At 40.2% G+C, this 17,342-nt stretch overlaps 1 protein-coding gene and 1 long non-coding RNA gene across 5 annotated transcripts in view; both read left to right on the top strand.

Annotated features, from left to right (window-relative positions):
• The window catches only part of LOC123516476 (RNA polymerase II elongation factor Ell-like), a 132,734-nt gene extending 118,567 nt beyond the window's left edge, over window positions 1-14,167 (top strand). Inside the window, exons 1-9 of one of the 2 annotated variants that reach the window (XM_045275820.1) lie at window positions 2,144-2,464; window positions 3,452-3,570; window positions 3,986-4,102; window positions 5,119-5,391; window positions 5,654-5,724; window positions 5,899-6,055; window positions 6,268-6,966; window positions 7,211-7,382; window positions 7,752-14,167. In XM_045275820.1, the coding sequence (XP_045131755.1) occupies window positions 2,159-2,464; window positions 3,452-3,570; window positions 3,986-4,102; window positions 5,119-5,391; window positions 5,654-5,724; window positions 5,899-6,055; window positions 6,268-6,966; window positions 7,211-7,382; window positions 7,752-7,901 (2,064 nt within the window). In that variant the 5' untranslated portion in view covers window positions 2,144-2,158 and the 3' untranslated portion in view covers window positions 7,902-14,167. Of the gene's footprint in view, window positions 1-2,143; window positions 2,465-3,451; window positions 3,571-3,985; window positions 4,103-5,118; window positions 5,392-5,653; window positions 5,725-5,898; window positions 6,056-6,267; window positions 6,967-7,210; window positions 7,383-7,751 lie in introns of those variants that run through there. The other variant, XM_045275821.1, reaches the window with a different exon arrangement.
• A 1,339-nt stretch (window positions 14,168-15,506) lies between these two features.
• Window positions 15,507-17,342, top strand: part of LOC123516478 — a 33,133-nt gene continuing 31,297 nt past the window's right edge. The window contains exon 1 of one of the 3 annotated variants that reach the window (XR_006678199.1): window positions 15,507-15,612. This is a non-coding gene — a long non-coding RNA (uncharacterized LOC123516478). Of the gene's footprint in view, window positions 15,613-16,126; window positions 16,353-17,342 lie in introns of those variants that run through there. The other 2 variants (XR_006678198.1, XR_006678197.1) reach the window with 2 other exon arrangements.

The following is a 17,342-nucleotide window of genomic DNA, read 5'->3' as shown; positions in this document are numbered from 1 at the left end:
CTTAAGACTGCCAAGTGATCGGAGTTACAGTGAAAGGGAGTGTGGCGCGTTATCAGACTACTTGCGTGTGGGAACTTGTTGTGGCACGTTTAGTAGTAGTAATAGCAGCAGCAGCAGTAGTAGTAGTAGTAGTAGTAGGAGTGTTGGTAATAGTAGTATTAGAAGTAGTAGTAGTAGTAGTAGTAGTAGTAGTAGTAGTAACTTATTATTTCGTGTATTTATTTATTATTTTTTATATTAGTATACTTGCGTTTCCCTGTTCGTTTAGTTTCCACATGCTTCATAATTCCTTACTACTGGACTCTTGTTGTATATTCATTTATCACAGCAATGGAGTATAGACTTGTGGAAAAAAAGAAAAAACGGTGAAAGGAGTCTGAAAAGACTAACGCTCCCTTTATAAAAATAAACATTACCAAGACGAAAGAATGTAACATGATGTCCCGCTACACTCTCTCTCTCTCTCTCTCTCTCTCTCTCTCTCTCTCTCTCTCTCTCTCTCTCTCTCTCTCTCTCTCTCTCTCTCTCTCGTATCGTTACACCTACACATGATGCAAGTGCTAAATGTAATCCTGACATGTTGGCAGTGCAGATTGATGGGCATTGTATGAGGGACAGTGCGTGGGTTAGCATTAGGTAATGCAGGGCTGTGCCAAAGAACGCGACCGCTACTAGTGCCAGACCAGCAGCAGCAGCAGCAGCAGTAATAGTAGTAGTAGTAGTAGTAGTGATGATAATAACGGGATTAATTAACTTCAATCAAATAATGGAATCGGTGAACTTTTCCTCATTTATTTATCTATTCATCTATTAATTCATTCATTCATCCTTTTTTTCCTTATCTCGGCATTGCACCATAAGTCTTCATGCACATGAACCTTTTAAGTCTAACACATGAATCACAAATGGGAATAACCAAGAAGCTTGTTACCTTATGGCGAGGTTATCTGTTTAGTACAACTATAACTTTCTAGTATGAGAGAAAAGTTAATTCTGTACGTCGTCCAGACCAGGAAATAATGAGGAGGAGGACGGCGGGTGGCAGGAAATGATTTGACCAGGCATGTCTACAGTGAATCTGAGAGAGAGAGAGAGAGAGAGAGAGAGAGAGAGAGAGAGAGTTGTGTAGACCTCGCGGGGAGTGAGAGGGACGTGGAGGTGCTACAGGAAGCGCTCCACTGACACCAATCCCCAGCTCCTACTCCCCAGCTGGATGATCCGTCCCCTGCCTAGTCCTCAGAATCTCTTCCCCATACACTTACTTTCCTGGGACTCTCTCTTCTGTGTCTCCTCCTTCCCCAATGTGTTTGTGTGTGTGTGTGCTTGTGCTTGTGCTTGTGCATGCGCGCGCTCACAGAGGCTCCTTATGGCTGAGACATTTCCGCCATAAGTGTTGTGTGTTGGAGACGTTGACTGTAGGCGTCTGGTAAAGCCAGATATATGTTGTATTTTTGTCGAGACACTGAGATGTAGGCTGCCTGTATCCTGCGGAGATGTGTGGTACAGGCGGCTTAGTCAGTGTAAGACACATTTTAGAGGCAGTACAAGTCTGCACTGTAAGGCCTCGGCGCGGCCTTGCCTGCTGTGCCGGGGCCACGCTGACTGTCTCGCCGCACTGCCACCGACTGTCACTTACTGTGCAAACAGTGAAGAAAATTAAATAAATATAAAAAAGAAATTATTTTTTCTTTACACCATTTAAGGTTTACTTCACTTACACACACACACACACACACACACACACACACACACACACACACACACACACACACACACACACACACACAGTACATGTTCAAGTAGTTTTGTAAGGTTAGTTTGCAAGACGGACAGTGAGTGGGGAGCGATTAGTTGAGCCTCCGTCGCGGCGGTGGACTGGTGGGCGGCTGGGGGCGGAAGGGAGGGGGCCGGATGGGTCTTATTTAGTGTCGACACTCGACAGACCCTCTCGGCTTTCTTGGCGTCCCAGCCCCGCCATGGAGATGGGGGGGGGGTCAAGGGGTCACGACTGAAGGACATCCCCTCAGTATCTCCCTTCCCCAATCCACTCTCCCACCCATGTGTGTGTGTGTGTGTGTGTGTGTGTGTGTGTGTGTGTGTGTGTGTGTGTGTGTGGCTATTATAGTGGTGCGGTGGCGTTCCCCATGAATGGTGGCCAATGAAAGTGGTGACCCACATCCCCCGGCACTGCTTTAATCCCCCTCCCTTCACCCCTCCACCCCCATCCTCTGCCACACACCACACCAACCAACTTCTGACAACCTCCTCCACCTCCTCTTACTCTCCCTTCCGTCGTACGACGCTCACTCACTCCCTTCGTGCTCACTCACTCACTCACTCACTCCGAGACCTCGTATTGAGTGCCTGCCATCACCACCCCACTCACCACCACCCTCACCACCACGAAGGCCGTAGTGGCTTTATTGGCTTGAGGCGGGGAACGGTGACCAAACCGGTCCGACAGGTGTGTGGCCTCCCTCCCTGGCTAACACACACACACACACACACACACACACACACACACACACACACACACACACACACACACACACACACACTATCATAAGTATATATTTTTTCATGATTTTTATTATTATTATTATTATTATTATTATTATTATTATTATTGTTATTATTATTGTTATTATTATTATTATTGATATAATAGTAATAATGATAATAATAATAATAATAATTATTATTATTATTATTATTATTATTATTATTATTATTATTATTATTGTTATTTTATTATTATTATTATTATTATTATTATTATTATTATTATTATTATTATTATTACTACTACTACTACTACTACTACTACTACTACTACTACTACTACTACTACTACTACTACTACTACTTTGTAATAATAAAAATACTAATAATGATAATAATAACAATGATAGTAATAATAGTAATAATAATAATAACTATAGTAATAATAGTAATTAGGATAATAACAAAAAACACCATCTGGTATATACTGGTATAGCACATCAGGTGAAGGGGAAAGACAATATACATCAAGTTAAGTATACCTTTTCATGTTTATTCTTTATATTTACATGGAAAGAAGTGTAAAGTGATATACAGAAAGTAAAGGAGAGGAGGAAGTGTGGGCTGGTGGCAAGGGATCGGCAGGCCTAGGCTGGGAGGAGTGGCATGGGGAAGGCAGTGAGGCAGGGTGGATTGGTGGCATGAACTTCGGGTAACATTAAAGGGAACCTTGATGAATGAAGTTAGGTTAGGAAATGAATATCACGATACTACTGTGAGATTGAAAAAGACAAATAGCAGACCTTTGATTGCTTAATTAAATAAACACACACACACACACACACACACACACACACACACACACACACACACACACACACACACACACACACCAAGTAGCACACCAAAGCCTGTTGCAACCATTAACAAGGAACTTTCCCCTCTACAGGAGATCATCATTCCCTGCCGCAACAATGGTACCTCCAAGTTCTCCTTCACCTTTCAGCCCATCCAGGAAAGTGGTGGGCCTCAAGGAAGTTTTGAGTTCATCAAGCAATTCAGCCCCAGGTACTGCACTGCCCACAGTGCCTTCAAATTGTTCTCTGACTTTTAACTGTGGTAATGTCCTTCAGTGTGGCACAGTGCTGAAATAGTGAAGCCTTTGATAGCTACATTTCTAAAACAGGAATTGGTTAATGATTGGAAACCTGTTTTTATTTATTTTTTATTTTTTTTTTTTTATTATTGGAAAAGTGCTTGTGATTTTGTTTTTCTTGTTTAAGTATCATTGTCAAAGGTAAGCTACTGTTTATGAAAAACAAATCTAGAATTAGCTAAGCTTTGCTATAGAATGAGGATATGAGCCTAATATGAAGCATTCTGAAGCAGGCTCATCAGCAGCAGCTCCTTGGAGCAGGTGAAAGTTGACTCAAAGACAGCAAGCATCCAGGATATGAAACTTAATTCCTTTTCTTCTCCACAGAACCCTGGAGTCTCTTGGCCCCATGGTGGCCAGACTGTGGATTCATGCGAAGGATGACACCTACGAGAAGACCCGGAAGAGTATGGAGAATGCCCAGAAGCAGGGCAAAATGAACTGGTTAGCTCCAAACTGTTTTATTGTCATTGTATTGTGATCTTACAGACAAATAATTTAGGTCAGTAAAAGTTTTTGTTATTATCTCTGTATATTTAAGCAACCAAAAACACTATGCAATTAAAAATTAATGGCTGAGTGATATTGGTCTAATTTTGTGAGGGAGGGAGAGCAACCTTGTGATAAGTAATGGGTGTATTTCTGAAAAGTATTAGTACAAACTTTCTTGTCATCACATCATCTTTAAATAAAGTTCTTGGTGGAAAGGTGGCATCACGGGTAAATCTATCAGTTCTTCAAGTTGTTCCTGTCCATACTGCCCACTTTTACCTTCACTAGACCTTTCACTCTCCCATCCTTTCTCCTTTTGAACCTTGCAGTTTTCTCCACATTGGCACTGTCATTATAATCTCCTCTTCCTCTCTGCACAGTCAAACCATCTCCGTGTGCACCCATTTGCCACGTCCACCAACTACTTCATATTAAACTTTTTAATATCATTATTAGTAGTCAGACATAGTAAACATTTCTTTTATACATCACTTTTCTCCCCATTAATTTTCCTCTCACATTTACTATAATGTTTGCTATTATAGTTCTACATCTATTTGTGTTGTTATTTTAGGTCCACATTGTTGAAGTACTTAGCTACATCTAAGTGTTGATTAGTTTTTAGAGCTGGTGAGGCAACCCTGTGCAATACATATTTTAGAAGGAAAATAAGTTTGTAATCTAATCTAACCTGTAATCTTCATTAAATTTCAAAGTAAGATTCCTCATGAAAACCTCTTATTAGTGCATCAATTGTTTACAGTACCTTCTTTTGATAGTGAGCAATTATAGTGGATACACAGCACCACAGCATCAGGGATAAAAATGCCTTTTCAATGCGGAAACCCAAATATTAGTAATTTTGATAATTTTCGGGCATCATTCAATCCTAATAGTTTACAGATGGGAATTTTACATAGTCATTTAATGGGGAATACATTATATTGATGTGGCTTTTGTTGTTACAGTGTGAAGGAAGTAACCAATGCTGCTGCCAACCCCTTTGTGAGGCAGCGGCCATCGCATGGCAAAATGAACATGGTGGCGCCTCACAAGAAGAAAGACATAATGGGCGAGCAGATTTCCTCCAAGTTCAGCTCCAACAACTCCACCTCCCCACACCGGCACCAGAGTGGAGGCACCACGGGACCCCCTTCAAACACAAGCAAGCCCCGTCCTCCCCCTCCCCCAACTGTCAATGGTAGAAACAACAATCCTGACTTGGTGCGGAGACCCCTTAGGTGTGTGCTGGAGATTGAGTGTTTGCTCCTTAGAGATCTTAACTTCTGTAAATGATCCAAGCATTAATGTCAGCCAGAATAATTTGGTTGGTCATGGAAATCTTCAGAGAGCAGATGATAAACAAATGCTTATATAGAGACTTGACACACTGTCCAAGAAAAAAATAATAAATAAATAAATAGATAAAAAAGCATATATAGGCTGAATTCTTATAAATTATGAAGTTAGGTTTTCCTTTTATTTAAGTAACTTTATTTACAGGGAGAGAATCATCCAACTCCTTGCTGTCAAGAATTACAAAAAGCTTGAACTCATCAACCGGCTGCACAGTGGTGGGTGCTGTTCCTTAACTGGAGCTATACAATTCCAATACAAATAGAAAGATTATTTTAGAAATTTACACTATGTATTGTCATGACATCTGTCAGGACAGGATGTGGAACGTTTATGATTGGAATAAAACTTCAGTAGCAATGCATTGAATTTTTCATCCACAAATGTTACAGATGGAATAAAGGAAAAAGACCGGCGGCAAATGAACAGCGTGTTGTTGAGCGTGTCACACGTGAAGGAAAACCTGCACCACTTGTCCCGACACTTGTGGAGTGAAGTGCTTGAGGACTGGCCCTTCTACACGGAAAAGGAAAAGGAGGCAGTCAAAAGGTGATGTTTCCTACAGTGATGACTCTGGCATACTTATGTATTTATGTAGTTCTATTTTAAATGTACATATTTTCCTTGAAGTTTTTTTTACTAATGTATATACAACCACTTAGAAATCAGTTGTATGTACTCCAACAAATATTCCTTGTATTAGCATTAATGAGATAAGCTACAACTCCTTTTGTCTTAACAATTTTTGCTTTAAATTACAGAAAGAAGCCCCAGCAGATACTGTCTGCCAGTGACAGCAACCACTCTCCCACCTCAGCCCCACCCCTGTCCCCCTCCTCAGAGCCTCAGGGGGTCAAGCGGCCCCATGAGGAGCAGCTTGATCCCACCGCCAAGAGGCCCCGAGGAGGACGCTGGAACGGTTCGTCCAAGTCCTTCAGGAGAAAAGATGAGTCCTTCCCTGTGAGCAATGAGGATAAGTCCGAGCCTCATTCTGACTCATGGGTGTCCAGCAAACCAAAGTCCACCACGCCGAGCTCCGTCCTAGAGCACCGGCAGGAGGCAAGGAATGGCCGCCACAACAATCATCATCACAACCATCGAGACAGTGGCAGCCGTGGCTCCCTCACCAACGGTACCTCCAACAACCTGGCTGCCAATGCCATCACCAATACATCCACCACCTCTGCCACCATCACCACCAGTCCTGCCAGAAAGCCTTCCTCTACATCCCCCCTCAACCAGGGATCCTCCCCTCACTCCCACCATCACCTCAATGGCCTCCATTCCCACCATAACAACCATCACCATTCCTCAGGTAGCCACTCCCCCATCAATGGGGTCACCAGTAACCTTACTAATGGCCATGCCAACCACCACTCCAGGACCAATGGCCATGTCACACCTCCCGACTCCTCTCCAGACAGCCTCAGTGGGGAAGACTCACCACCAGCATACTTAAGGTGAGGTTTTTTCATGTATGTATGTGTATAAATGTGCATGTATGTTACAATTGTCCCAATCTCTATGCTTCTGTGGTATAACATCAAATTTATCATTATAGCTGATGTGACCTGATCTTGTTACTAGTTAGGTGTTGATTGCATAATGTCAGTAAGAATCATGCTTAATTGTAGAGATGTCATCTGTTCAATAATGCATCTTCTTTCACTACACATTTGACACCAACCATTTTTTGTCATTTAGGAACTACACAAGTATAGTCTCTTCTGATCAACGGAGCAGATACAAGGCAGACTTTAACCGTCAGTATCAGGAGTATCTTAAGTTACACAGCTTCATTGAGGAGCGGACCAGACCCTTCACTGACCTGGAGGAGCAGCTCAGGAATGAAACTCATGGTTCTGAGGAGTATAATGTGAGTATACTTGGCATTCTGTATGTTGCATATGTATGTATATATGTTAGTTGTATTTCATAGGATTATAAAAAAACAGTATAATTCTAGAATTATTTGGTAATAATCTTGAGAAATAGGACTCCTATACAATAGAAAGATAAGGGCCATGTAGATGAATTATGTATTAAGCTTTTAGTTGACTAATTTCCTGTGATAATTTTTGTAACACACTTAATTACTGTTGTCTTCTTTGTAGCCAGAGCTAAGGATTAGGTTTTTGTGAAGAAGCAGGTCAAGACTACAATTTTGTCACAAGAAACTGTATTGTATCACAAATACCAGATTGTGAGTGTTGCAGTGGATGCCTTTACAATTATTTTCTTGCAGACCATACGATCCCGGATCCTGAGGCAGTATGAAGCCACTCAGCAAGATCATGACTTCCAGAAGAAAAAGAAGAGGTATAACTACTTGCATGAAAAGCTCACCCATATCAAGAGGCTGGTCAGAGATTATGATGCCAATACTCATTCCTAGCACCGGTCCCCCACCCCTGCCCCATCCCGCATCTGGCCCTCTGGTCCCACACAGTCCTGGAGGGGGGGGAGGGACCTGCAGTGTAGACCAAACTGTGCCTCAACCTTCATTCAAGGTACCATTCATGGCAAAAAAGGAAGATAAAAAGTACTTGGCCAGATCTTGACTTCCAGTGATACAGCATAGAAATTAAGGAAGTAGAGCTGAAAACACTTTTCATTAACTATGTGTTGTGCACCTGGAGCCAGGCTTGGCCCATGTGTGACTTGTTAAGTTGGAACGACACAAGATGAGTCTCCTTCCCAAGTTTCATGGTCGCCCATATTTTGGAAAGAAATGGGTAGGGCATAGGAAAAGAGAGACCACGGCCAACTAAAACAAACTTTTATGCGCGTGTGTGTGTGTTTGTGTGTGTGTCTGCAGAAGCCAGCACCTGGTGTGCACAAGCCAGTTGCGAGCACTTGGTGTGTTCTTAGGAGCTCCCCCCATCCCTCCCCATACTTCCAGCTGTGTTCTGCCTCCCTCCCCCTCCCCTCAGATCCCATCCCTCACCTAATTCCTCCCACCTGTGACCAGAAACTTTGTTGTGGGGGCAGCAAGCAGAAGTCGGCCTCCCTGGGGTGGGAGATGGACCGCCTGGAGGCCAACCAAGAGCCAGTGTCATGCTGGGTATCAAGAAGGGAATCTGCAAGATAAGATTCTCTCTCACCCAACACTGATGCCAGACCTGCCAATATTGTATAAAGTGAACATTGGATGTTACATATATTGTATAAAATATAAAAGTATTCTATTTTAGTAGAGTACTGAGTCAGCTGCAGACAAGAGTAGTCCCCCAATAACTTTGTATGAGTGTATATTTTATATCATTCCATGAGAATTTGCCCCAAATATGTAGGCTATATAATTCAATTTGATTGGTTGCAGAACAATGTCGGGCGGGGATGATGTATCTCATGCCTGACCCTAAAATGGAATACATTGTGATATTTTGCAGTACTGTCAGTACTGAGCCTGCAGCATGGTGGGAGGTGTTCCTTGTCTCACCATCAGCAGAGGCTCACTTGGGCACTAGACGCTCGCTCAATGGGCCAAGCCTTGGACATGAGGCTTGGTTTGCCAACCCTTTTGAAAAAAAATATCCCAGCCTTTTTGCCAGTTACATGCTCACTCATCCCATGTGGGGAGTGGGGAAACTACCTACTTTGATTTGAACAGAATGACACCCATGTGACTTGACTGCTGACTGACAGTTTGACAATAGAGACTTTAGGATAAGCAAAAAGACAGAGTATTTCCTGTTACAGTAATGAACTAGTAAGTGAAGTGCCACCAGGAGGAATTTCAGCCATTGACACATTAATTCATGGTATAGTTGATTTTTATAGTATTTGAAAAGCTACTTAATAATGTGCAGTGGGACTAATGAAATTCAGAATTGTTACCCTTATTTGCACAAAGAAATGGAAGTTGATTGAGAGTTAATTGTTGATTAGTTTGTACAATGAACAATTATTAAATATCTAAGAACACAAACTGCTCATGCTCACTGACAGTATAGTTTTTAGTGTACAGTTATGGCTTTTGAATCTGTGAGAAGATTATGGTTGCATAATGTTGGTTTGCTGCAGGATTGGAATTTGTTGGTAGATGTTGAAGTGGCGATGTGATTGGAGTCAGTGTTGTGATGCCTTGTGGTGCAGACCCACAGCTTTTCACTATTTTATGTGGCCTCATTCCAAAGCACCTTTTATGCTGATATGTTCATATAGACAATTGTTGCACACGTAATCATAGCCTTACTCATACCAAACTGCCTCATACTCATACTTAGGGTGACTTATTTTAATAATGCCAAATTCAGATCCACATCTGTTGTAAATGCATAATAGTACATAATAAATACACAAAAAAATGGTACTAAAGAAAAGATCTTAATAGGAATATGAATAACATTTTCAGTTAAATAAAACACAATTTTGAGGAGCTGTACTTGAGAGACAAGAATGTAATGATGGGTGTTGAAATTGTCAGAAGGAAGTAAGAATTTGGCTCAAGAATGTAGATAGCTCCATCTTTTCTAAATATGAAAGAAAAGATACACAATGATGTAGCATAAGTCAGAACAAATACTGTCATCCATGCATTTAGAAGGTGACACTTTTAGGCTAATGTTGAAATTTTTTAATGAAAGATCAACTATTATTCTTGTTATTGAAAGCTGAAAGAATAGGAGAGGTAGTGTGACAAGGCAGCCAGTGAAAATATTTGTCAATCTGTAAATGTCATGTCATTCATGTTTCTTTAAAACTATTTTGCTCATTTTGTACATTAAGCACAGAATGTTTTTATCTTCCATTTGTGTTTTGTGAAGAGGAAACTTGAAGTGGCAGTTTGCCACCAACATATTCTATCATGTTGTGTTCAGAGTTGTAGCTGAATAGTGCAGTGAGATGATTCCTCAAAGGCACTCTGTTAGGTTTGAGATTACTGTGCTCCAGCTGCATACATTACCTCAAAACTTTTTTAAATGCATTACAATTAATCCACATTATTTGCCAATTTTATTGTCACAACTGTATGATATTTTCTGAGCAGCACTAAATTGATATTTCCTAAAGGTAACGTCATCAGCATACAGCAAGATCTGATGCACTAGTATCAGTCTGGTTCCTAGTGCCAGGTGTTTAGCATGTTCTTCATGCTTTGTGGGTTGGCTGAGGACATTTTTGATTATTTTATTTTTTTTAGCTATTTCCAGATATTTTCATTGATTGCATTCTTAATGTTTTAAAAATTTATGCTTATCACTATATTATTGTTGTCATACTCTAGTAAGACATCAATAGTTTATCGTATACTAGTCACACTATTGCTGTAGAGAGGATCAGTCTGCTCACAGTTAGTAGGCCTCTGTGCTCTTAGCTGAAACACAGGTGACCTTGGCTTATGGTCACATCCTGGGATTGGCCAAAAGTTCTTTAGACTAAAAGACCTGTTCAGTATTTTTGGTGTTAGAAAGAGCTTTGCTATTTCCTCCTCTTGGTGGTCTTACATGTGAAGGAGGAAAGGTGTTGAATGTCACATTGTGTTGGAGGAAACTGGTATCCTATATTTATTTGCTCAGTAGAACAATAAAGGAAATGTGTGTTGAATGACTCTTCTGACCTCTGACAAGACTGGTGACCTTAGTTCTGTTGACAAGGACTTTCAATGCCTACCCATCATAAGGTGCCATATACACTAATTCAATACTTAACACAGGACCTCTGACAATAGTTGAGTCTTGTTGACACATTTCTTAGCTTTTTGGGGGAGGGGTGAATTTCTTGTTCTTATTCCATGAAAGGATGCTGAAACTGTGGAAGTGGTTTGTTGCTGTGACCACAGTTGAGATAGCTTAGAATAGAGATGGTCGAGGGCTGAGAGCAAAGTGTGCACAAAGGACTGCTGCGTCCACAAGGCTGGTGTCATCATGCTGTACACCACAGGCTCTCCCACTCAAGTAGGGTTGTTGGGTCTTGTTGTGTGTCCAGGTCAACATGTAAATATCATTACTATTGTAATTATTGTAAGGTGAACATTCATGTGTGTTTACAAGACACAAGCATACCCTCTTTTTTTCATAGACACAGGTACCAAAGTATAAATATTTAGAATAAAATTGAAAAGTTTTGCTCAAGTTCATAGATTAGCTGTGTGAGGGGGCACTTGTCAGAGTATTGTATGTTATTAGAATGAGAGCTCTTCATTTTGTGTAGTCAGTGCTCATACATAGAAGAGATCACTCTTCATACACAGTGGCTTGGCGAACAAAAGCAAGAATGGTTGAAGTTGTTGGAAGCAATAGTGTTGTATCAGCATCTTGACAACAGCCTGAAATCTGAGGTGGATCTCAGAATGTGCTAAGTGACTGAAAGAGGACACTGCAGCATTGACTGTCTGATGTTCAGGTTGGTTAGAGAAAATCTGCCACCTGCTGATCCTTGACAAGCAGTAATAATTCAGCAGAGTGCCTCTGACAAAGGCCTGAGTGCTTATGTAGTTCTTTTCCTCTCACAAATTGAATTCCTGTGTCTGTTCAGCGTTAATTAAGGTTGCTGAAACCTGGTGACAGTAGCCCTGCTCAGTGGTGAGAGAGTCAGCAGCCATCATAGTAGTACCAACAAGGTCCCATGGTTAACTTCAAAAGTTGTGCCGTATTTTTATTTACTTGCAGCAAAACTCTTGTTGACTTCAGTGCTTCATTGGAAGATGTTTTCATCCAATTTCATCATGCTCTGACCAATCATTTTTGAATTTCCTAACTTAATGCTCTAGAAACTGTGCCTTTGTGAAGGAGGCATTCCCCCCATTTTTTCCTTCCCCCAGGATAATAATGAACAGAATGATGATAACATTGTCCATAATGTAATATAATGGTTGTACAGAGTGTGGGTCCAGGCCCGCACGACACACCCAGCGTCCCAGTGTTGACGACCGCTGCCCGGCCAGGCCTCTCCATGCTTCCACTATTCCTGTACAGTTTTCTTTAGCTTATTATTATTGTTACTGTAATTATTATTGCTTTAATTTATATGCAAATAATGTAGGGGTTAATATTCAGAAAGTGGGGTATTGGTGTGAAAGAAAAAGAAAAATTGAAATAAAAAGTAACATTATATCAAAATACCAAAAATAAGTTCTGCACATTGCAGCTCGCTGTCCCTGCTATGATGCCTACTAGCAAATAGTGTTATCATATATATGGGTCTTAATATTTATACAGCAGCATCACCAGTGGCTACACACACACACACTACAGTATTATTATTGTCCAAGTTGTCTGTGGGTGGAGGCCCCTGCACACCTGCCCTGCCTGCCTCATGGCTTTGTTTTACAAGAAACTAATTTTGTATTAATTTAATTTGAATTATTTTGGTTTGCTTTGAACTAAACCAAGAAGATAATTTTGAGTTTGAGGTTTAACTTGAGTGGCAAGGAAGGGTGCTGGTGGTCAGGGGAGGCTCACTCCACACTGCTAACAACACATTACCAACTGGTGTTTGACAGATAATCAAAGGAAAGATCTTAGCAACATGGATCTCTGAGTTGATGACTGGAACTCACATAAATGATTTTTTTCTCTCCAGTTTAGACACTTCTATTTTACTTAGGAAAATTGTATAATTTTCATAACGTGAAAGCCAAGAATGGTTGTGTTAGCAATTACTGTGTCAGTTTCCTTTAGTGACTGCAGAAATGTGTGCATAATGCAAGGAATATTCCTTGTCCAGACAATATCATTTGTGTCCAATGAGGGGAATTTCAGCGGTCCATGTTTTCCTGGTGCAGGAAGCTGTGGTAGACCACTGTCCATGTGCTGCGGGTCCCAGCTGTGTCCAAAACTTAAGAACTACCGACCATATGTTCTCGTCCAAAAGTAATGTTTTGTTCAGTAAATTTTCCTTGTTTACTAGCTGACTGATGAACAGTAAATTGAGAAAGAGTGGACAGGATGTGTCTGTGGCTACAAGTGTGGCAGGCTGTGCCCACTCTGCCTCCTAGACACTTTGTATGTGAGAGCCAAATTGTATGTGAGGTGCCAAACTGCTGGTGGACAAAGGCTTCAGTGAAGGCCAATCAACCAATAACAAAATGGCTCTTTGAGTGTCTTCTGGCATTGATTTTGGAGTTTGCAGTCCTATGGAGTTTTTACGTATGGTTAGCTAAAATTCAATAGTTATTTGGTAACAATCTCATACATGTATTAAAAATCATCAAACACTGCCAAATATTGCAGATGCCATTTAAGTAATACTTTAATAAGACCAAATGTCTATGCAAAATTGAAAGAGAGTGATGCAGTTTTACCACAAGCAGTGCCTCGTCCAGTGTTTTCTTGGTGGTTTGTGACTGATGCCTCCTGCCTGAGGTGCATCATGTGGTGAGGAATTGGAAAAAAAACTCCGCAAAGCTGATGATAATACTTGTGACGACTAGTGCTTGGCATTTATCTGTAAGTTTTTGCCCATATGTATACCCTGTGATATTTCTTTACAAAGGGTTCCTGTGTTTTTTTTTTTCCTTTTTTTTTATCATGAACCATTTTGTAATCCTGTGATTGTCCTGGGCAGGAACCCCGACCCAGAGTTACAGTCTGTGCCGCGCTGACCCAGGCGGGGCCTCATCTGGGCAGGGCCGCCCAGAGCTACAACCTCTGCTAGGAGTGGTGTACACAAGAAAATGATAAATAAAAAAAAAGTATCATTATTGCATGCAGCAAATCTGTGTATTGTTATCCTGCTAATATTTAGATGCTCAGTAAGGATGAGTGCATGTGTTTGTGTGTGTATGTGTTTTTCAGTTATCAAGCTTTTCTCCATCAGGTAAACTGTACTAGTGGCAGATTTAGAAGGGATTGTGACAGCTGGTGGAGGAGTTTGGAAGAGTAAATGTAATAAATAGTAAGAATAATAGTAAAATGAGGTGATTAAGTGTATAGGGATAGCAGATTGTAGAAGTAGGAATATTTTGAATGGTGCCATAGGAAGTTGTTTTTAAGTACATAGGTACAAAATCCTATAACGGCATTATTGAAAGGAGGAATAGCTGTAGTGCTGCAGTGTAGTAGAGTGAATGAATAGATATGAGGGGATGAATGAATAAGGGTTATAAATAAATCACTGATTAGATATATAGAATAAAGGACATGAAGTAATAGCAATATGTATAAGCAAACTGTTTATTGTGGGGGCAAAAACACGAATGTCTTATAGGAGGCGAGGTGAAGATAGTGGAAATGAGGTGTGGGCTATGAGGAAAATGTGGAGTAACATGTATAGCCTGAAGGAAAACTTGTTGATTCATAGTTATGCAAGGGTAATTACTGTTAATTTACTAGTGGAAATTAAAGAAGACTGATTAGTGCATGCAAGATTAGATGGGATTCGTATGCAATGAATGACCTACTAACAATTTACCTACCTTTCTTAGAGACTTAGTTTAAGAAGGAGCCTGATAGTTAGTTCTTTACATAAGTGGCAAAGGGTAATGTAAAACACGTGTGATGTAAGCAAAATTCTTAGGATCAATAATGACGACAGAACCAAAGAACCAATGAATGGATTAAAACTTTAAAAGTTTAATTAATTTAAAAGAAATAAGAAAGAATGGGTTCTTAGATAGTGGTAGGTGAATGTAATGGACTCAGTAAGGTCATTAGGGAGCTTCAAAAGGGGACTAGAAGAAAAATATGGATAGGGATGATGGCAGAAATGGGTAGGCATATTTAATACGGCAACTGGCATGCGTGAGGCTGATGATATCTAACATTTTACCTTATTCTTTTTATGTCATTATGTTTAAAAGAGGAGCCAAGCACAACAATGTAGCGGTAGCAGCCAGTGTTCCCAAATTTAGCATATTTACAAGTAACTTTATCTTTTTTTTTCACTCACGTTATCTCTTTATCTATTTATATTATTTAGCTTAGTTATGATTATAAAGCTTTCTATTTAGTATTTACAAATGAGTTTGATTTTAATACGCTCGTTGAGTCAGGAGAGAGAGAGAGAGATTTAGATTTTAGAAGCGAAGCGAGGAGAGGTAACGTAAAGGAACTATGCAGCTAAGAGTTCCAATATTTAGTTTTTTTTCTCAATTTCAAGAGTAGTTAGGGATATTTTAAGTTACTACTACATACAGTTACTCTCAAGTGATTAAAGTATACGTGAGTGGGGGTATATAACGGGAGTGTGTTAATATGATCGAGTTGATTGTGTTGTCAAATAGGAGTGCATGTTGGCAATGGTATGTTTCGAAGCTTCGCAGTTAATTTTTTATTTTTTCCCCCTATTTGTGTGTCATAATTGCTTTCTTTGTTTTTCTTTGCAGTTTCATTGTTTTATTGGTTAATGTTTACTGTTGGTCCGTCTCACTAACACAAGACACGACTACATGTAGCAATATACTCACTTTACTACACTTTTTTTTTTTTCCCAAACCTAAGGCTATTATTGGCTTCATGCTTGTAGTGATGCTTTGGAAAAATCAACACAGCGTAAGAAACAGTACTGCTAGCAGTTTTTCTCAGTATCCCCTTCTTGTGGCTATTTACATTAGTAAGACATTGTGGGTGTCTATAAATCACGTGTCACGGACGTCCAATGAGAGCCTGCCATGTCGGTTGTTACTTGAATGACGTATCACGGCAAAACCAATCACTGACGTTGACTATATGACGTCCAATGAGAGCCCGCCATGCTGGGAGTTATTTATAGTATTGCATTTGTTTCATTTTGAGAGTGGTGAACCACTGAGCTCCTTTTACGTACCATGACGCCAGTGCTCTGACTGATTTATTTATTTACATTTATTTATTTATTTTAGTTCTATCACAGCTACACCGGAAACGCAAAAGACTTGTTCAATTCATGTGTGCAACATGGGATGATTTTGCTTCCGAAAATTGTGAGTAATATATACCAGTTACCAGAGACATGTTTGTGATTTCCTTGAAGGGGCGCAGCAAGGCAGAATGTAGGTACTGTATCATGTTAGCCTGTTAGGAGGGAGCGGCTGTGGTGAGCATTGCTGCTGTTGGTGAGGAGCATTGCCAATGCTTCGCTATATTTTGTAAATAGGTTAAAATTAGGTTTGGTTAATAAGAGAGGGGAACGCATCCCCCCGGTTAGGTTATAGTGTTGGGTTTATAAATATGGTTAGGTTAGGTAAGATTAGGGTATGGTTAGTAACCAGGTGGGGAGGATATCTGGGGGGAGGGGGGACACAGCCCCATCCGGCTAGATTAAAATGTTAGATTTAGTACCTCTATAGCCTCTGCAAAATGTAGTGGATACAGCCACAAAATTAGGGAATTGCAGTGGCAGAGGGGGTGGTCCGCCCCGAGCAGCAATTTTTGGTGGCGGCAAACTGAATTGATTGGATGGATAGATTGATCTAAGAAATAAATCTAAAATTTCAACAGATTCATAAACCTGCTGAGAAATATGTTTTCCTTACTCTTACACACCTTATTGATGATCAGTATGAGTGCCAACTTACTCAAATAGATCATATATATATATATATATATATATATATATATATATATATATATATATATATATATATATATATATATATATATATACCTTTACTCTCCTCATAATTTTAGTATCGTCCGCAAACATATTCATGTAACTGTCAATTCCTACTGGCATATCATTAACATAAATCAAAAACATGATGGGACCAAGCACTGACCCTTGTGGAACTCCACTGGTTACCTTTTTCCACTTGGACTTCTTTCCTTTCACCACTGTTCGCATTTCTCTTCCCACTAAGTAATTTTCCATCCATTTTGCTAGTTTATCACTTACTCCTCCAATCTTCTTTAGTTTCCACATCAGTCTATTGTGTGGCACTTTATCAAAGGCCTTTCTCAAGTCCAGGTAAATA

Source organism: Portunus trituberculatus, chromosome 41, assembly GCF_017591435.1.
Source record: "Portunus trituberculatus isolate SZX2019 chromosome 41, ASM1759143v1, whole genome shotgun sequence".
NCBI lineage: Eukaryota > Metazoa > Arthropoda > Malacostraca > Decapoda > Portunidae > Portunus > Portunus trituberculatus.
The sequence above is the reverse complement of the archived record's forward strand: the minus strand, read 5'-3'. Positions and strand labels throughout refer to the sequence as shown.